Here is a 22,139-nt window from a genome sequence, read left to right on the forward strand (position 1 = left end):
AAGTGTCAACAGCCATTGAAAGTGGTACGAGTATTAATCCAAATCTCCCATGGCCTTACAGCCAAAAAAAACCACTGCAACCTTGCAGCAAAGGATGGGAGTGTCAGAAATTGATGAAGTCACCACAGACTACAACGCTCATCAGTGGGGTGTGTATCAGCACAGGTTGGGGGAGGCCACCAAACTGAATGTGCAAGCGGGTGATCCAGTGAGCAGCAGAGGTGTGCTGTGGAGCTTGTGAGCAACCAGTTGATCCATGCACGATCCGTTTGCGAGCCCTGTTCTTGGTGCTGAGAGCAGAGGTCACTCTACCTACCTCAGCTCTCCTCAATGTAACCAAAGTCCTAGAATGTTCCAGTAGGCCCTATTCTCTCACTGGCCCATTGTCAGTAGATGACCAGAAGATTCTCCCCTTGCCTGGGCAAAGTATTGAGAAGTTTCATTTCCCTATCTTAAGCATCCATCCCCATGATGTTTCTTGCAGAATGTGAAGAATTTGAAGTTTATAACTAAGAAGATGTGACTCTTGGCAGCATAGCTATGGGATTCCTGGTGAGGAATCTTCAAATATTTGTAAATATAACAGTTACCCACCAAGCAAAAGTAAGCACAGGTGGTTGGTAGTTCTTCAGAACAACTTGAGAACATGAAGGGCAACAATACAGTGTGAGGAGATAGTTTACTGGCCTGGTAATAAACTAGCACTAACTAACTGTGACGCCTACACTAACAACCCAGTAAACAACCTAAATTCAAATTTGAGCACTGCCAAGGTTCCTTTTAAATTGGGTTAATAATCTGAATTTTTTTGTTTCAAGGTCATTAACAGTACTGACCATGAAGCTACATGACTGCTGTAACAATCTGCCCACTGCTGATACCCTCTTAAGAGTGGTAATCTGCCACTTGGCACAACCCACATTGACGCACCTGGCCCTGCTGGTACTCCTTGCCCACCGATGTGATTGGCCCAACAAAACCCCCAGTTCAAGGGCAGGAATTGCTGGCCTTGGCAGTGCAGCCAGACCCTGGATAAATAAATAAATAATCCCTCACGTGCGCATATTATCTGCTAATTTATCTTCCTGCCAGGGAGTATACTGTCAAAAATATTCCGAACCCCACACCTATTCCATTCTCTTCCTCTACCTGCCGCCTGTCCACCCTGACTCTCCCCCTCTAACTTCTCAAAGCACGTATTGCTTTTGCCCCCGAATTTTCAACGTGGTAGGCAATAGATTATTTTATGTGTCATAATTTCATGTAACATAATGAAATGTGTATCAATAGTACAGATCGCCAAGCCAGAGAACCAGTCAGTTGTTGGTAGCAGAACAGATAGTGAGTATTCCCTCATGATGCCAGCTCACATATTCGACAGCCTTCCTTAGTGTCTTGCTAAGAGGCAGGCAGTTGGTGATATGATATAAGGTGAATTACTTTTGGATAAATATTGAGGCTTGAGAATGGTTTCTGGATAAATACTGAAGCAGTTTGCTGGTGACACTGGGTGAAAGTGCAACAGTGGTGTTAATTTGGAAGGTTACAGAGCAGTTTTGCTGGTGACATTAGGGCCAGTACCAACACAAATAAAGAAAGTTGGACTTTAGAATTGCTTCCATATGTATGTTTACAGAGTAATAGCAAGCAATGAAATGATTGGATTAGTTTAGGCTATAGGGAAAAATTGAGACCATGGGATGAGTCTGGGATATTCAGGGATATATGGAGTGTGAATTATTTGGGATTGAGAGGCCAAAGCAGAGTGTGGATCATTCTGACTGATTTTGTACTGATGCATAGCAGGCAAGAGGTTCCATTATTGTGGTCACCAGGCTTGAAGAATCTAATAGTCAGGATGTCAGAGTAAGTTATAGCACACAAAGGACAGTGAAGGGGGAGCAAACCAATAGGATAAAGCTGTGTTGACCAGCTGACTTGCAGAGAGTCTTTCTGTGAACCTACGAGTCTGTCAGAGTCATCTACTGTAGCCAATGCTCTGGCTGCAGTCTGCTCTGCATTGGTGAAATCCAAATAACTGTAATTGGGGGACAACTTCAGCAAGTACCTTCACTCCATTACCCACAAAAGGTGGGGATTTCCTGTTGCTACCCATTTTAATTCTACTCCTCATTCCTGCTCTAACACGTTGGTCCTTTGCCTCATCCACCATCTTAATGAGGCCACACTCAGGTTGGAGAAGGAACACCTCATACTCCGTCTGGGTAGCCTCTAGCTTGAAGGCATGAACATCGATTTCTCTAACTTCCAGTAATTTCTCATCCCTCCCCCTTCCCCCTTTTTCCATTCCTCATTCTGCTTCCCCTGATATTTCTTCCCTTCTCCTCACCTGTCCACCATTTCCCTCTGGTTCCTCTCCTCCTTCCCGTTTGCCCGTGGTCCACTGTCCTCTCCTGTGAGGTACTTGTCCTGTCAGCCCTTTATCGTTTTCATCTATCACTCCCAGCTTCCTCTTCCCCCACCCACCCACCTTCTCCCTCAACTGGTTTCAACTATCACCTGCTAGCTCGTACTCCTCCCACCTTCTAAATCTGACTTCTGCCCCTTTCTTTCCCTGTCCTGATGAAGGGTCTCAGCTCAAAACACCAACTCCATAGATGCTGGCTGACCTGCTGAGTGTTAACTTGCAGAGAGCCCTGAGCTGAATCACGTACTCCGTAGCACAAGTTTCTTCGCTGATTATCTGAGACTTCAGAATGCCAAACTTGATGACATAGTTAACTTCACACTTTAAGAAAATGACTTTTAACAGCTATGAATACCAGTCTAATTTAGACACAAGTGTCAACACAGTGCAAGCCATATGCCTTCCATACATTAGTTAAAAATCTAGGAGCAGCAGCTGCTTCCTCAGCTGTGATACTGTGCAATAAAATGTGGCGGCTTAATATTCTATCACTTGATCACATTCAAATGCAGCATGATGAGTGGGGTGAGTACAGATGGGTCAACACAGACCGAGTGGACTGAAGGAGCTGTTTCTGTGAATACAGGCCATGTTAGCAAAGTATGGGCTGAACAAAACTAGTCAAAACCTAATAAAGTTGAAAATATCCTTGTATGAGAAATGATTAGGGAACAGGAGAAGGGAACTGATTGGATAGTAAGGATTGATGGGATGAATCAGCTCTCTCCATGTCGTTAAATTCATTCATACAATTTAAAATAATTCTGCTTTCTGCATTGCTTTTTCCTTGTACTTGTGTTTTGAAATCATCTGTTGAGTCAGGATGAGTCAGGTTTATTATCATTGACATATGTAATGAATTTTGCTGTTTTGCAGTTGCAGTGCAAGGCAAATATATTTAAAATTTACTCTGAGTTACAATAAGAAATATATACAGAATAAACTGTAATGCAAAAAGAGATTAAAATTGTGTGGCTGTGTTCATGGGCTCATGGACTGCTCAGAAATCTGATGATGGACGGAAAGAAGCTGAGTGTATGTCTCCAAGTACCCATACCACCTCCCTGATGGTAGTAACGAGAAAAGGAAATGTCCCAGTGCTGGGAGTCCTTAATGATGGCTAAGCTCACCTCCTTCAAGTGTGCAAAATAAAGTTTTTCACAGTCTCTTGGTACACGTGGCCATATTAAACCAATTACCAGCTGAAGATGGGGTGAACACAGTGTAGACCCATGCTGGGCATATCTCTGGGTGTCAGTGTCTATCAGGAAATTGTCTCCTCATTCTCAATAGCTTATTGTTCTCTTGGGCAATTTTCTCAACAAATGACATTAACAGCACGTAGTATGCATCATTCGGTAACTTCACTGCTCTGAAAAGTGCCGGTTCTCTACACACAGGACAGGTAGGTTTTACTAGCCCCATTTCCCAAGACTGTGCAGTTTAAGTGGCCAGCACATCAACTGCACTGCTTGCCCTCACTGAGAGCTGTGACTAGTGTTCATCTGGACTACCTTGCCCACGGGATTGGGCTTGCAGTCACCCTCAAGACCATTCCCTGTCCTGCTGGCCTCTGCAGCATTCCACCCTGCTGCTTTGGGAGATCAGAGTTGAGGAGACAAGACTTCGGAATATTGAACATAGAACAGTACAGCACAGACCCACAATGTTGTGCCAAATCAGCTAAAAGGTACCTTTAAAAAAAAACTGATCCCTTCTACCTATACAACTTCCATATCCCTCCATCTTAATCATATTCATTTGCTTATCTTAATGTCTTTTAAAAGTCTCTAAAGTATTTGGCTCAACCACCATACCAGGAAGCTAATTGCAGGCAACCACCACCTGTCACATCCCCCTTGAACCTACCCCTCTCACCTTCAATGTATGCCCTCTGGTATTAGATATTTCTACCCTGGGGAGAAAAGATGCACCTTGCCTACTCTATCTATGCCTCTCCTAATCTTACAAACCACCTATAAACTTTGTACACCTCTCCTTCATCTTACAGGAGCGCTAGATGATGTGGGTTTCTGGAAGATTCTGTCACTGCAAGCTGTTTTTCAGCTGCCTGTCCCCTGGGAACATTTGGCCCCAACCAATCCCTCTACATGCCAGCCGCTCCCCTCATTGTGTTGCTGGGGCTGGCCTACATAGCCTCCCTGGACTGCTCCCAGGGGTCTCTGACTGCCTGGGCACTTTATTATTCTTAATGCTTCCTGACATTAATGTGACAGGGACAATCCCTGAGAGACCAGGATGGTGAACCTAACGTGCACAAAATGATTTTTTGGTGCATGGCATGCAGTGCCACCCCTCAATTATTTAAACCAGGGCCATAATAAAACAACACCTAATGATTGTCTTCACTGCAAGAGGAAGCAGTGAATGAGTCAGTGATGGGGAATATGTTAGAATCGTGGCTAGAGTGTGCTCCTTTCCATTCTGACTGATATTCAAAGGATTCACAGTACACTTATTATCAAAGTATGTATGCAGTATTCATCTCTGAAATTCAGCCACAGAACAAAGAACCATGGAATCCATTAAAGGGAAAACATTAACCACCCCCATGCACATGTAAAGAAAAGACAAATCACACAAATGGCAATGAAAGAAATGTGCAAAAACACAGGATATAAAACACAAAATCAAAAGGCATTTTTTAATGCAGCTCAGAGTTCATTATCTGCAGACCACCCCGATTCAAAATCGCCCAAAACTTGCAACAAAGAAAAAGGATCAACTAGTCCAGAAAAGGAAAAAGAATCACCACGGCACCCAAGAGAACTTTGTAGAAGATTATTGCCAATTCGGGCGCACGATCCCAAAAAGGTTTGCTGCCCCTGTACTAGGACCTGCCTCATCACAGGAAGGCAAGAGGACAAGGGTGTGGATGGATGGAGCCAAGGAGGATTGGTGAGAGTTGGATGATGGTTGGAGGGGGTGACTAGTTGTTTGGAATAGGTAGGGGGTGAAAGGTTGGGCAGGGATATAGGGGTGGTTGGAGATGTGGGGGATGAGTTGGAGGGATATAAGGTATAAATAGCACAGATATATGGCAATCTCACAAGCCTTTGGTGTACCAGGCAGTGTAACAATGAATGTCGCATTCCGAGGGACAATTTTCTTTAAAGGTAGATGTTAACAACTGTTTTCTGAGCTGCAAAGCCCTTCCTTGCACAGACAGCACTGTCCTTACAAGGTTCGTAAATGCAGATCAAATTTCCTTGAACCATTGCCGTGGGCAGGAGTCTCCTGGGGGCAGCACCCCAGAGGGATGGGCAACAAGAGACTCTGCTGTCCTATCAGGAAACGGTTGTGTCTCTGTCTCACTGGGTGTGGCAAGGAATGGAATGTGGAATGGGGGGAATCCCAGTCCACTGGGGTAGAGTAACTGAACTGTGGCCCGTTAAAGGAGAGGGACAAGTGGATTACATGATTCAATTCATCCTCTTAGAAAAACAAAATACAGCAAGTGCTGGAGTGATGAAGCATGTTGTAAAGTCCCACATCTGGGACATGTGTTCAAATCTCACCACAGGAGAATTTAAATTCCAGTAATTAAATGAATCTGGAATTAAAGCTCAACTCAGTAGCATGACCATGAAACTACCCGGTTTTCAAGTGCTTTTCGGGATTGAATCTGTCCTCCTCATGCAGTCTGCCTAGTACCGTAAGTCACTGCAGAATGTCCAGTAGACGCTGGTACCGGTATCAGTTGAGATGACAATACTGAACTGACAGTGCTCATTTGTCAGTGATAATCATTTTGATTTAATTCCACAGTGTTGTAATAACTCAGGATTCACAATCCAAGACTGTTTAATGTCACTCTTCAGTACGCAAGTGTAAAGCAGAACAAAATGATTGTTACTCCAGATCTGATGCAACATAAAAAAAATAACAAGAATAAAGAACACAATAAATAAAACAAAGAAACACAAGAAATATAAATCAATCCTATGAAACATAATGTACAAGTATCTTCATGCAGATAAACTGATTGTACATAAAATGTACATACTGTAATTCAGTTATTTTTCTATTATTGTGTGTTTCATTGAACTGCTGCCACAAAGTTAATCAATTTCCCAACATATGCCAGTGATATTAAACCTGATTCTGATTGTGTGATCAGCCCATTGTCCACAGCACCCATCAACGATGCATTTATACTGGTTTTACATTCATCTAATTTTTATTTCCCCACATTCCTATCAACAAACCCCGCCCACAGAATCTACCACTCACCCAGACATTAGAGACAATTTACAGCAAACAGTTAACCTACCTAGCCACAAGCCCTTGGGATGCAAGAGGAAACAGGAGCACCCAAGTGAAACACACGGGGTCACAGGCAGAGTGTGCAAACTCCATTCCTATAACACGATTGAACCTGAGCTGGAGCTGTGAGACAGCGTCTATCAGCTATGTCACCATGCCAGCAGTCATTGGAGCTATTAATCTCAGTGAAGGTTCTGATAATGATGCAGAGATGTTATGTTTAATATCAACCAGGGCTTCATTGGAAGTGTGCCCACCTCTGTGGTAAGGGTTGGACATCCTGTCCTGCTCCACCTACAAATATCTATCTGGCACCTTGGCGTAGAACCAAGAGTGCACTGCTGCTCTGCCCAGACTCTCATTAGTGCTGCCATCTTAAGCAGGGCCAAGAGATCCTAAGCACTGTCTGGTCAGGGTTGATCAATTCTCCCCTACTGTCTCAGCCAATATCTATCCTCAACTAACATCAGAACAGACCATCTGGCTACTTGTCTCACTGTTCTTCATGTGTCTTGTTCTGTTTTCACTGCCCCGTTTTCTAAAGTGAAAGAAATATAAATGACGTAATTCCAAGTTGTTAGTGTAGGGTAATGTCTTTGGGAGAAATGTACCTAGATCGCAACCATCGACATTGAGTTGGGGTTTCACTGTAAGAGGCTGGTTTGATGTGATGAGGCTATTATGTAAAGGATTTTAGCACAGTTTGTTGTGTAGGTTTTGGAGTTCAATAAAATGTATTACGGGTTTTATTAAACATAAAATGCCTCACTTTGTTTTATTTGTGAAAGCCTGCATTGTGCCCCCGATGCTTTAGGACGATTCCAGAGTTATTGAACATGTCCGCCAACACACTCACTTTGAAACTGCCAGAGTTTTGGGAGCAAAATGCCATCATTTGGCTCATACAAGCCGAGGCACAGTTCGCTCTGTCAACAGCACCAAATTCTACTATGTCGTAGTGTTGCTCAGTATTTCCACGGCTACGAGAGTGGTGAGTCTGCTTGAACACCAGCCTGAATGTGATAAATACCGATCGCTGAAAACTCAACATTTACAGACTTTTGGACTGTTGGAATCTGAGCGCGCCAAACATCTGCTCTCCTCGTCCAGCCTCAGTGAGCTAAGCCATCGGAGCTAATGGACCACATGCTGTCTCTCCTGGAAAATCACCATCCTTGTTTTATTCTTAAGGAACTCTTCTGCAGAAAATGTCAGATCAAGTTTCCATAGCCCTCGCTAATACATCTGTGATGAACTTTAGGCAGCTTGCTAAAGTGGCTGATAGTCTATACTCAGCCAGGCAGCAGTGCATCATTCCTCCTTTCCCTATCTCAATAAGCCCGATCAGCAAGGTCCCCAACATAAGGACACCCGCGGCTGTGAAACAGACGATGCCGGGTCTGTGCTTTGACCATGTTCGCTTTGGTATGAATACTAGGAAGTGCTGACCACATTGCAGTTTCAACAGTGCCAGTGCATTGGGACAGAAGAGGTCTGTGAGTACAGTGGGTTCCAGCTGCCAGGATTGTCTACTATTCGTTACGGACACCCTTGTGTGACATGGCTGTCGCATCGCCTATCGATGAGAAGGCAAAGAGCGATGAGACCTCACTGGAGGCCACCAACAGTAGCAAGATCCAGACTTACGGGACACTCTGCTTCAGTGGGTGATGTTACACATGGGAACTTCATCCTGTCTAAAGTGGCCAGATCTCTGCTTGGTGCAGATTCCTTTGTGTTTCCTGTGGGGCTTCTGGATGTAAAGGGCTTTAGGTTGTTACCCTGCTCCCCCAGTAAGTTGTCTGTCAAGTGCATGCACCACCGCATGTGTGTTTACTCAATTGCTGGGCAAATTCTCAGACCTCATCGAGCCCACATTCTCCACTACAGTCACAAAACATGGGGTGAGTACCACGGTCCCACAACCGTCCCGCCAGTCCAGGCCCGAGCACGTAGACTGGACCCAGAAAAGTTGACAACTGCAAAGACCGAGATTGCCAACATGGAAAGGCTCAGAATAGTTCCCAGGTCGAATAACTCCTGGGCTTCACCTCTCCATATGGTCCTTAAGTCTGATGGTGGTTGCCACCCATGTGGTGATTACCACACCTTAATGAGGCCACCACCTCTGATCACTGCCTGGTCCCACACAATTATTGGTATGTACATTTAGCTGAAAAGTTCATTTTTTTCCAAAGTTGATTTAGTTTGGGGCTACCAGCAGGTGCCTGTGTGCTCGGAGGTCATTCCCAAAATAGCTGTGATAATCCCGTTTAGCCTCTTTGAGTTTCTGCACATGCCATTTGGACTGCAAAAATGCAGCACAGACTTTCCAACGGCTGATGGGCTCTGTATTAAAAAACTTCAATTTTATTTTTGTTTACCTGGATGACATACTTGTTGCCAGTGTGTTCAAATCTGAACACGTATTTCATCTCCAACTGAGCCAACTAGGATTGATTATTAACCCTGCTAAATGCCAGTTTGGGTCGTCAGTTATTGACTTTCTCAGCTTTGCATGTCCGCAGAATGTATGAAACTTCTCCCATCAAAGAGAGCCGCTATTCTGGATATCCTACTGCCCTGCACTACAAAAAAAACTACAAGTAAATTTCTATTGTTGCTTCATTCTGCAGGCTGCTGAACTTGTGCTTCCCCTGTATAGTGTGCTTAAAGACAATACCCCTAATCAGTGCTTGACTGGTCAGTGGACATGACCAGGGCATTTGGTGATACCAAACCATCTCTTTCCAACTCCCCAGTGCCCCCATAGCCATTACTTCTGTACTATGGGTGCTGTGCATGAACAATGGGTCAGTGGTGTGTGGCTGCCCTCTTCAGCCAGCAGCTCCGACCCCTGAATGGAAGTTCAGCACATTTGACCATGAACCTCTTGGTCTCTATCTGGCTGTCTGCCATTTTTGTTTTCTTCTAGAGGGTCGCCATTTCACAGCGTTCATTGACCACATACACGCGATGGCCAAAGTATCAGACCCTTGGTCTGCACAGCAGCAACGCCACCTGGCTTACATATGCGGGTTCACAACCGATATACAACATCCCAAGGGGAAAACTAATTCTGTGGCTGATTGCCTCTCACAGCTGTTGATGCCGTACACATATGGGTTGAATATGCTGGCATGGCAGCTGACCCAGAGGTCCAGGCTTACTGAACAGCGGTCATGGGCTTGCAGCTGGCTGACGTTAAGTTTGGGAAATTGGGGTTTCTCTCCTGTGCGATGTCTCCTCATCCCACAGTGCCCTCAAACTGAGGGTGATCTGTTTTCAACTCCATATATGGCCTCTCACATCCGGACTAGAAGGCCTCACAGAAACTGGTTGCATTAAAGTTTGTTTGGCACAGCCTCAGAAAGGACCCGCATGATTGGATTGCAGCCTTTGTGGAGAGCCAGTGGGCAGAAATTAACCGTCATGTTCCAGCGCCTTTTGAGGTCCTTGAGCAACGGTTTGACAATATCAATGTGGACCTTGTTGGTCCTTTTCCCAGCTCCAGCAGGTTCATACACCTCCTCACCATGTGGACTGTACCACCAGGGGGCCAGAGGTCCCTCTACTATCGACGACAGCTACAGATGTGGCTCAGGCATTCATCAGATATTTCCTCTAACCATGATCCCTGATTCATTTGAGACCTCTGGGCTTCAATGGCCCAGGACCTCTGCATTAGGCTACGTCACACTGTGGCGTATCACCCACAGTCCAATGGCCAATGTGAATGGTTTCACCATTCCTTAAAGGCTGCTCTGAGGGCTTCCCTGACCGATGATTGTTGGCATGATCGGCGCCCGTGGGTCCCGCTCGGGCTCAGGACAGCTCCAAAAGAGAACCTGCAGTCGTCTGTGGCTGCTGGTATACAGGGAGCCTTACGAGTGCCAGGTGATTTCATTCCTGCACCATGACTGTCCGGTCAGCCTCACAACAGCATTCCACCCTTCTCAGTAATTTCAATTCCTTTTCACCCATCATGGCATACTGCACTCTTGGGTTCCTTTTGAACTACATTCCACCTCGATTGTTTTCAGCCACCATGACGCACACCAACGTCCCCTTACGACGGCCCATTCCGCTTTTTGGAAAGGGAAGAAAAGACTTTTATCATAGAAAAGAGAGGTAAACCTGAATGTGTTTTGGTAGATCATTTTAAACCAGACCACCAAGATTCGGAGGATTCCACTCTGCTGTCACGACGTGACCATGAGCGAGTAAACACACCTCTGGATGAGCCAGGGACACCTGCTGTTCCTCCACCCATGGAGCACAGGACCCAAGCTGGGAGACTTGTCCAGTTCCAGACAGGTTCACAGTGCCGGATTTAGTGAATTCTGGAGTGGGGGCCTGTGTAGGATAATGTAATTGGGAGAAATGTACATAATTCACAACCATCAACATTGAGTTGAGGTTTCACTTTAAGAAGCTGGTCTGACATGATGATCTTATAACATAAAGAGTTTTCGCATGTTGTTGTTGTGTGTGGGTCTCCAAATTCAATAAAATGTATTATGGGTTTCATTAAACGTAAAACATTTCATTTTGTTTTATTTGCAAAAACCTACATTGTTCTGATTCTAAACACTTGTCATGATTTATACCCACTTAGGACTCCTTTCCCTGAAGAATTTATCGTTTGTTCTCTCAAAGTCTTTCATGATTATGAACGGGACAATTAGGTTCCTCATTAATCTTAACTCCAATTCTCTAATTTCTCTACATAATTAAGTTCCTTACTTTGAACCCATTCTGGTGACTCCCTCACCTTCTTCTGTTGGAACAATAAAGCCAAGGATCCCATGTGCTTATTTCTTTGACCTTCTCAAGTTGTTCTCATTCTTTCAAGGATTTGGGGGGGGGGGGGGGTGGAGTGTGTGTGTGTGTGTGTGTCCCCGCACACCTGGTTCTCCCTATCCCCGCACCAATTGTTCAAGGTACACCACTTCAAACCTTTGTGCACTGAGCTGCATCTGACCCTTTTCCCAGTAGCTGCCTGTCATCCTGGTTTGTTACTTTTCTAATGGTTAACCATATTTTTGAACTTCATCAAATTTTAAAATTCCAGACTGTGTATCATTCTTTCCAGAATGCTGTGTAAACCACAAAGTCACTGTTCTTAATTGTCACTTCACTGATCTCTTGAGTAAAAAACAACCATTCACTGCTGCTCTTCCCAAGTCAGTTTTGTGCCCACGCTGCTACTCTCCCTTTCATCTTACTAACAAATTTATGAATTATAAGGTACTTTGTCAAATACCTATTAGAATTGCAAACACAGAGCACAAGACATATTAGTTTCATCAATCGTCCCCTTTACTTCATAACAGAACTCAACCAAGTCAGTCAAACAGGACTTGCTTTCAATAAATCTGTGCTGACTTTCATTTGTTACCCTATTGTGCATTAAATTGACTGGCCTGAAGTTGTTGGATTTATCCTGACCTTGTCTTGAAATCGCAGTAATACTTGTAAGGTTCTGACATAAATCCCACACTTGGGAGCTTGGGAATATTGTGGACAGAGCCCAATACTTTTGCCCTTTCTTTATTGCAAAATATTGCCAATATTGCCTCTAAATCCTGTTTAATAATTGTCTTTTAGCTCCCTCCAAAGTTGGAAGCAACGCCCTTGTTACTAGCTCAGCCTCACAAGACTCTTTTTGGTTACCACCCTGCCTCCGCTCTTTGTTAGCCTTTGACCAATAAGGTTATCCAAACATAAAACATAGCAAAAATAAGCCATTCAGCCCCTCATCCCTGCTCTGTCATTCAATAAGTTCACGGCTGATCGTTTACCTCTGTGCCAATATTCGGCATAAATCCTATGTCACTTGATGATATTGTCATCCAGAATCAATTGGCCCAAGTCGTGAATGTCTCAGTGACAAGTCCCAATAGCCCTCTGGGTAAGGACATTTTCCCTTATCATTGTCAGGAATGGCTGACCCCGCATTCTTCACCACACACCTTCAGTTCCTCTTTCCATTTCTAACACCTCTTCCAGATTCTGCCCACCCCCATACATCCACTGAGCCCATTCCCTCAACCCTCCTTCCAGGTTCATTCCCTCAACCCTCCTTCCACCTTCATTCCCTCGGCCACTCCAAGTCCTCCAATCACATTGACGCCTTCACCTCCCCCACAGTAACACCATCACCACCACCTCCGACCACTCCATGCCTCCCCTCTGTCCATACACCACTCACATTCTGATTCCCCATCTCTTCACTCCCTTTAAATCCTCTAACCCTCTCCACCACCTCCCCCCATTTAGTTAATTACCCCACACATACACGCCTTATCTACTACTTCTACCCTAATAGTCTCTGTAAACTTATGACCCTCAGGGTCTTGGCCTTCAGTTCCTTCACCCATATCCTGCAATCACCCTCTTCGTCTCTCCCATCCTCCCCCTCTCATCTTCAGCTCTCCACATCCACCTACCTCTGCCTCTACCCTGCTACTCATTTTAATCCCATGTCTCTTCTGAGGCCAGATGTTGACCCAGAATACTTTGGATGGAAATGATCGACTCTTTCCTGTGCTCTCCCACCATGGATCTAACTCAAGCCATCATCAGCCTGTAGAGCCCAGCTCTAAATTGTCAGTAGTAAAATGACACATCAGAGCTTGGGATTATGTCCTACAGATGGAATTTATTCCAGGATACTTGTATTTATTTAGGAATAACTTAGTGACAACACCCACCAAGCTGAGGACCAGCCTGACTTGGGAATATATTCCATATCCTTTCCATTACTGGGTCTAGATGCTGGACTTGCTTTCCTCACCTGACTATAGACGTAACCTCACCACATGGACAGTAGTAGAATGAGATGAATTTTCCTCTTTGAGGGCAAAAGGGATGGGCTATAAGTGCTGGATATGCCATGTCTCAACCAAACCATTCTATCTCCATCTATTTCACAGGAGCAGACTTGAAGAGGAAGAAGATGATGATGAGGTTGGGGTGAACAAGACTTGGGTGCTGACTCCAAAGTCTCAAGATGCGGATGCAACACACATCCTCAACTCGTTGCTGGGAGGGTATGACAACAAACTGCGGCCAGATGTTGGCAGTAAGTGAGAGGCTTGTCATTGCTCACCTAACAGTGCTTCAGTGCAGGGTCACGAGAGGCTGCTCTTGTGTGATGAGATCAGATGAGCAGAGGGAAAGTTGGGGTTCCATTCACAGATCCCTGAACGTAACAATACAGGTGGATATGTGGTGAAAATAACCGGTGGTATTCTTCCATTCAGGGCACAGATTATAAGATTTGGGATATTACGTTGCAACTGGTTAGACTGTATGTGGAGCATTGAGAGCAGTTCTGTCACTATGCTAAAGGAAGGGTGCTGTTGTGCTGAAGAGAGCGGGCAGAGGAGATTCCTGGATAGGATGTGCTGAGGAGATTGTGGATAGGATGTGTAGAGGAGATTGTGGATAGGATGTGCAGAGGAGATTCCTGGATAGTATGGGCTAAGGAGATTGTGGATAGGATAGGCTGAGGAGGTTCCTGGATAGGATGTGCTGAGGAGATTGTGGATAGGATGTGCTGAGGAGATTGTGGATAGGATGTGCAGAGGAGATTGTGGATAGGATGTGCAGAGGAGATTGTGGATAGGATGTGCTGAGGAGATTGTGGATAGGATGTGCAGAGGAGATTCCTGGATAGGATGTGCTGAGGAGATTGTGGATAGGATGTGCAGAGGAGATTGTGGATAGGATGTGCTGAGGAGATTGTGGATAGGATGGGCTGAGGAGATTGTGGATAGGATGTGCAGAGGAGATTGTGGATAGGATGTGCAGAGGAGATTGTGGATAGGATGTGCTGAGGAGATTGTGGATAGGATGGGCTGAGGAGATTGTGGATAGGATGTGCAGAGGAGATTGTGGATAGGATGGGCTGAGGAGATTGTGGATAGGATGTGCAGAGGAGATTGTGGATAGGATGTGCAGAGGAGACTGTGGATAGGATGTGCTGAGGAGATTGTGGATAGGATGTGCAGAGGAGATTGTGGATAGGATGTGCTGAGGAGATTGTGGATAGGATGTGCAGAGGAGATTGTGGATAGGATGGGCTGAGGAGATTGTGGATAGGATGTGCAGAGGAGATTGTGGATAGGATGTGCTGAGGAGATTGTGGATAGGATGGGCTGAGGAGATTGTGGATAGGATGTGCAGAGGAGATTGTGGATAGAATGTGCAGAGGAGATTGTGGATAGGATGTGCTGAGGAGATTGTGGATAGGATGGGCTGAGGAGATTGTGGATAGGATGTGCAGAGGAGATTGTGGATAGGATGTGCAGAGGAGATTGTGTATAGAATGTGCTGAGGAGATTGTGGATAGGATGGGCTGAGGAGATTGTGGATAGGATGTGCAGAGGAGATTCCTGGATAGGATGGGCTGAGGAGATTGTGGATAGGATGTGCAGAGGAGGTTCCTGGATAGGATGTGCAGCAGAGATTCCTGGACAGGGTGTGCTGAGGAGATACCTGGATTGGATGTGCAGAAGAGATTTCTGGATTTCTGCTGAGGATGTTGCCTGGAAAACTCTAGTTGTGGGAAAGACTGCATAGGCTGAATATGTTTTCCAGAATCAGGTTTAATATTACCGGCATATGTCGTGAAACTTGTTGATTTTGCAGCAGCAGTACAATATAATACATAATAATGAAAACTGTGAATTAAAGATTATCTACTCTAGCCAGTAAATATATCCATTCAGAAATCGGATGGCAGAGGGGAAGAAGCTGTTCCTGAAACATTGAGTGTGTGACTTCAGGTTCCAGTACCTCCTTCCTGATAGCATGTCCTGTGTGTTGGGGGTTCTTAATGGTGCTTCCACAAAGCAAAGGATTTACCTGATAAAGGTGAATAAAATTATGAGATGTGTCAATAAGAGTGAGAATCTCTTTCCCATAGTTGGGGTACAAAAATAGAGGACACAGAATTAAAGTGATATGGTGGAGTTTGAAAGAATGGCTGATGGGAAATCTTTTGAATTAGAAGTATAATTAGAATTGACTTTATTTCTACATCCTTCACATACATGAGGAGTAAAAATCTCTACATCTCTGTCTAATGTGCAATGTGCAGTTTATAGTAATTTGTAATAAATGATACTCTATGTACAACAGGACAGTCAATATAACACAGAAATGCAATTGTATCAGCATGAATTAATCAGCCTGATGGCCTGGTGGAAGAAGCTGTCCTGGAGCTTGTTGGTTCTGGCTGTTATGCTGTGGTACTGTTTCCCGGATGGTAGCAGCTTTTACACAGTAAATGGTTGATATCTGCAACATTTATTATTTAGAGATATAATGCAGAATGGGCCCTTCGGGCTGAATGTGCTGTGCCACCCAGCAACCCACCTATTTAACTCCAGCCTAATCACAGAACAATTTACAAAGACCAATTAACTTATTAACCAATGCGTCTATGGACTGTGGGTGGAAGTCGGAGCCCCCAGAGGAAACCCACGCAGTCACGGGGAGAATGTACAAACTCCTTACAGAGGGTGCCGGAACTCAACTCCGAACTCTGACACCCCCGATGTAAGAGTGCCCCACTCACTGCCATGCCACTCTGGCACCCAAACTGCCAGAGGAGGTGCTGGTCGGAAACAACAACTATGTTAAGAGGCACTAGGGTGGGTACCTAAACAGGCAAGGCATATAGTCATCATGAGCACAGATGGGTGTAATGGTCAGTATGAAGATGGTGGGCTGAAGGACTCATTTTTGTACTTTGTAAATTTATGACTCTATTACAGTTAGGCTAGAGATATTAGGCAGGGTTCTATCCAATTGGAGCAAGATGTCTTCATTCTTGCAATGAAGGCTATACTGTTGCCTATCTTTGTATCAGGAAGGCTGGGGAGTTAGAATGGGTAGAAGTGCGTTCAGAGAGCTGGGTTGGAAGCAGGGAGCATCAGAACTGCACAGCTGGGCTGGTTGTGAACGTGAGTAATGTAAGAATGACAAGGAGAGTGGGTTTAGATGTGGTACAGGCAGTTAGCTGGGAAACAGGATTAGTTCAGCAATAGATGGGGTGTGAGGATTACTGTGAGTGTGCCATTGAAGTGTTTAAAGAATGAAAGACCAGACTGCATGGGAAAATAGAGGATACAGAGGGTTGGATGGTGGGATTTTAAAGTTTATACCAACTGGATAAGAGTGGGATGAATATGAAAGGATAGGGCGCTGGAGAAAAAGACTCAATGTGGACAGGAAGAGGTATTACATGGAATATCGAGGGGTTGAGTTTTGCTCTAACCTGCTCCTGTGGAGAAACAGCAGCTCAGACATTTTGGGCCAAGTTGTTTTTCTCTGTGTTTAATGATCTTATGATTATCTCCCATATTAGGGGGATCTTGTCCAGTGATCTATTTTCAGTAGTCTACTTGTTCCATTCCAGTGAAAATGCTGAATGGAGGGAGACCAAGTTCTCTCTATCACTCGTTCTTATGGTAGGTTCATTCCTCACCAGGCATGGTCGGATAAACTTCCCTTGCAGCATGATTCTTGGCACTTGGGGATTTAGTGAGCATCAACTTGTACTCCAGAGAGCTGCAAATGAATCATTAGCTCTGGGACATCCAAGTCTTCCTGTTTACTCCTCAAGGCATCTGGAGACTTCCATCAGAAAACACCTCAGGGATGTTGTTTGACAGTGTTTAAAATTCCCTACAGCATCTGTGAAAAGAGGGACCCTCTGCAGCCTCTCAGCACATTTCTCTCTCAACTAGCATCACCAACACAGATTATCTGATCATTATCGCATTGCTGCCTGTAGGACTTGGCTAAGTAAAAATTGGCATGCCATGCTCCCTATAAAATAACATTGCAAAACACTTCATTGGCTGCAAAGCTTTTTTGGATGTGAAGACATTGTGAAAGATACCACATAAATGTAATTCATTTTCTTTCCACAAAATGGAAGCACCCCTGCTGTGTCACTTTAGTGCAAAGGTTTAAAACTGCTCAACTCCCACCATTCCAACACGTGGCAATACCGAGTGCCAGCGGGGAGGGGTAATGTCCTGTCCTCACACACCTAACCTGCCCTTTCCCATCCCACAACTCAGGAACAGGGACCTCTGTAGCCACAGTTGAAATTCGGGCTGCTGCCCTTGTAGTTCTGCTGTCTAGTGCAAGAGTTTCCAGCACTCAACGTGAGTGGGCACCTCGGTGCAAGCATAGGATCCCTGACAAGTGATTTCTAGATTCTGCTCAGCGCCAGAGCCTACCGCACCTCAAATAGTGGAAGGGAAGTTACTGGCAAAATTGCTGAGGAACAAGGTCAACAATCATTTAAAAAGGCAGAAGTTGAACAAGGACAGTCAGCACAGATTTGCTGTAGGGAGAATCTGCCTGACTAAGCCGACTAATCCTTTTGCAGATGTAATAAAATGTATTGATGAGGATGGTGCAACTGATGTTGTTTGCTTGGAATTCATGAAGGTCTTTGAAAGGTCCTATATGGAAGGCTGACCTAAAGATTTAAATCCCATGGGATCTAAAATAAGTTGGCAAATTGGATCCAAAGTTAGCTTGATAATAGGTGACCACAATTGATAGTCGAGAGTCACTTTTAATGTTGGAAGCCTGCAGCTAGTAGTATACCACAAAGATCCTTTTGTTAAATACTTATAGAGTCATAGAAAAGTACAGGACCTTCAGCCATCTAGTTTGTGCTGAACCACTTAAGCTGCCCACTCCCATTCACCTGCACCCGGACCAAAGTCCTCCATACCCCTGCCATTCACGTATATCCAAATTTCTCTTACATATTGAAATTGAGCTTGCATGCACCGCCTGCACTGGCAGTTTGTTCCACACTCTCACAGTGAAGAAGCTTCCCCTCATGTTCCCCTTAAACATTTCACCTTTCACCCTCAACCCATGACCTCTAGTTGTAGTCCCATCGAACTTCAATGGAAAAAGCATGCTTGCACTGACCTTATCTAAACTTTCATAATTTTGTATACCTCTATCAAATCTCCCCTCAATCATCTATGTTCCAAGGAATAAAGTCCTAATCTATTCCTCCATTTCTCTAAGTTCCATGTACCTATCTAAGAGTTTCTTAAAAGACCCTATTGTATCCGCCTCTACCATTATTGCTGGCAGTGCATTCCATGCATGCACCACTCTCTGTGTGAAAAACTTACCTCTGACCTACCCTTGTGTCTACTTCAAGCACCTTAAAACTATGCCCCAAACTTCCTTGTAACCATCCTTGTAAATTTTCTCTGTTCTTTTTCAACCTTATTTACATCTTTCCAGTACGTAGGTGACCAAAACTGCACACAAAACTCCAAATTAAGCCTCACCAATGTTTTATGCAACTTCAACATAACATCCCATCTCCTGTATTCAATACTTTGATTTATGAAGATCAATGTGCCCAAAGCCTTCGTCATGACCCTATCTACCTGTGCTGCCTGTTTCAATGAATTATAGACAGGTATTCCCAGATCTCTTTGTTCTACCACATTCCTTGGTGCCCTAACATTCATTGTGTAAGACCTACCCTGGTTGGTCCTATCAAAATGCAATGCCTCGCACTTGGCTGCATGAAATTCCATCGGCCATTCTTTAGCTGGTCCAGATCCCACTGCAAGCTCTGATAGTCTTCCTCGCTGCCCATTGCACCCCCAATCTTGGTGTCATTCACAAATTTGCTGATCCAGTTAACCACACTGTCAACCAACAACAGACCTTGCACCAATCCCTTTGGCTCTTCACTAGTCGCACACCTCCAGTCAGAGAGGCAATCATCTCCTACCACTGTCTGGCTTCTTCCACAAAACCAATGTCTAATCCAATTTACACAAAATGCTGGAGGAACTCAGCAGGCCAGGCAGCATCTATGAAAGAAAGCACAGTCAACATTTTGGCCAAAACATTGTCTATGCTTTTACCTATAGATGCTGCCTGGCCTGCTGAGTTCCTCCAGCATTTTGTGTGCGTTGCTCAGATTTCCAGCATCTGCAGATTTTCTCTTGTTTCTACCTCATCTTGAGTGTCAAGTGACTGAATTTTTTTGAATAACCTCCCATGTGAGACCTAGTTAAATGCCTTGCTAAAGTCCATGTAGAAAACATTCACTGTTTTCATCAATTTTCCTGGTAACTTCCTCGAGAGACTCTACAAGATTGGCTAGAGCACAGCCTACTACACATGAAGTCATGCAGACTATTCCTAATCAGTCCCTGTCTATCCAAATGTTCATGTATCCAATTCCTTTGAATAACTTTCCCACTATAGGCTCACCAACCTCTGTTTTCATGGTTTATTTTTAGAGCCTCTCTTAAACAGTGGAACAACATTAGCTATCCTCCAATCCACCGGTACCTCACTTGTCACTAAGGATCATTTAACCTCCGCAATTCCTGCACTTACCTCCCACAGAAACACATTGTCAGGCCCTGGGGATTTATCCACCCTAATTTGCCTCACAACAGCAAACACCTCCTCCTCTGTAATCTGTATGGTGATTTAGTTATGAATGTTAGAGTCATTATTAACAAGTTTGAAAATGACATGAAAATTGGTGATGGTGTTGTTACGAGGAGAGTAGTCTCACACTGATCAGCTGTTAAATTGGGCAGAGAAACGCCAGATGGAATTTAATTCAGATAGTTACAAGGAGATGGCATTGGATTGGCTGGCATGGAGGGGGCCGAGGGTTGCCCTGGTACATAAAATTATGAAGGGCAGAGATAAGGTGGCAGAGATGTTTAAAGTGAGGAGTAGAAGGTCTGGGGAGTGAGGCAGGAGGTGATCAGAGGAACATTGTTTTTATCTGGAGAGTTGTTAGATTCTGAAGCACCCTACCCGAGGAATGGTGGAGGTAGAGACTCCCACATTTAGGCATCCGTTAGTCTCGTGAGATCATGGATTTGTCCTTGGAAGGTTTCCAGAGCGCAGGCCTGGGCAGGGTTGTATGGGAGACTGGCAGTTGCCCAAGCTGCAAGCCTTCCCCTCTCCACGCCACCGATGTTGTCCAAGGGAAGGACACTAGGACCCATGCAGCTTGGTGCCGGTATCATCGCAGAGCAATGTGTTGTTAAGTGCCTTGCTCAAGGACACAACACGCTGCCTCAGCTGAGACTCGAACCAGTGACCTTCAGATCACTAGACCGATGCCTTATCCCACATTACAGTACCTATTTAATCAAAAAACATGCGTACTTGATGGTTGACATAAGCATAGTGGGCTGAAGGGCCAGTTTCTGTGCTATATGACTCTATGACCTTTGAAAATCAAAGGACTGCAAATCTAATTCAAAACAAAAAAAAATGGAACACACAATAGGTCTGGCAGCTGTGGAGGGAGAAAAACTGAACATTCATGGCCAAAAAACTCAGGAGAGAAAACCAATTAGTTTTTAGCTGCAGGAAGGGGAAGGGAAGGTGGGATGGATAGGACAAAGCAAATATCTGTGGCAGCTGTTGACAGGGCTGCTTTAGTGACAAGAGGCTGATAAAGCCATCTGGTCAATAAACTCATTAGCTGCAAAGCACATTTGGATTTGAAGATGTTCTGAAGGTTTCTTCATGTGTCCATTCATCTTTTCCAGGGTTGTGGTTATTGGACCTCACTAAAAGTACATACAACCACATCAATTAGGAGTGGAAAGCAGTACACACAAGCTGCTGGAGGAACTCAGCAGGCCAGGCAGCATCTATGGAAAAGAGTAAACAGTCGATGTTTCGGGCCAAGACCTTTCAGCAGGACTGGAAAGAAAGAGGAGGTGTCAGAGTAAGAAGATGGGGGGAGGAGAGAAAGAAGTACAAGGTGGTAGGTGATAGGTGAAACCAGGTGAGGGGGAGGGGTGAGGTAAAGAGCTGGGAAGCTAATTGGTGAAAGAGTTAAAGGTCTGGAGGAGGGGGAATCTGATGGGAGAGGATAGAAGACCATGGAAGAAAGGGAAGGGAGAGGAGCACCAGTGGGAGGTGATGGGCAGGTAAGGAGATAAGTTGAGAGGGAGAAACAGGAATGGAAAATGGTGAAGGAGAGGGGGTGGAATTATCGGAAGTTAGAGAAGTCAATGTTCATGCCAACAGGTTGGAAGCTACCCAGACGGAATATAAGGTGTTGCTCCTCCAACCCGAGTGTAGCTTCATCACAACGGTGGAGGAGGCCATAAACTGACATGTTGGAATGGGAGTGGGAAGTAGAATTGAAATGGGGGGGGGGCTGCCAGGAGATCCCACTTTTGATGGTGCACAGGGCAAAGTTGCTCAGCGAAGCAGTCTTCCAATCTATGCCAGGTCTCACCAATATACAGGAGGCCACACTGGGAGCACTGGATACAGTAGATGATCCCCACAAACTCACAGGTGAAGTGTCTCCTCACCTGGAAGGACTATTTGGGGCCCTGAGTGCTAGTGAGGGAGG

At 44.9% G+C, this 22,139-nt stretch overlaps 1 protein-coding gene across 1 annotated transcript in view; it reads left to right on the top strand.

The window, feature by feature from the left end:
- LOC140734482 (gamma-aminobutyric acid receptor subunit gamma-4-like) overlaps positions 1 to 22,139 on the top strand; it is a 622,978-nt gene that overhangs the window by 13,843 nt on the left and 586,996 nt on the right. Inside the window, exon 2 of the mRNA XM_073058485.1 lies at positions 13,654 to 13,802. Coding sequence (XP_072914586.1) covers positions 13,654 to 13,802 — 149 coding nt within the window. The remainder of the gene's footprint in view (positions 1 to 13,653; positions 13,803 to 22,139) is intronic.

The sequence above is a fragment of the Hemitrygon akajei genome, chromosome 10 (genome assembly GCF_048418815.1).
Source record: "Hemitrygon akajei chromosome 10, sHemAka1.3, whole genome shotgun sequence".
NCBI classification, from domain to species: domain Eukaryota; kingdom Metazoa; phylum Chordata; class Chondrichthyes; order Myliobatiformes; family Dasyatidae; genus Hemitrygon; species Hemitrygon akajei.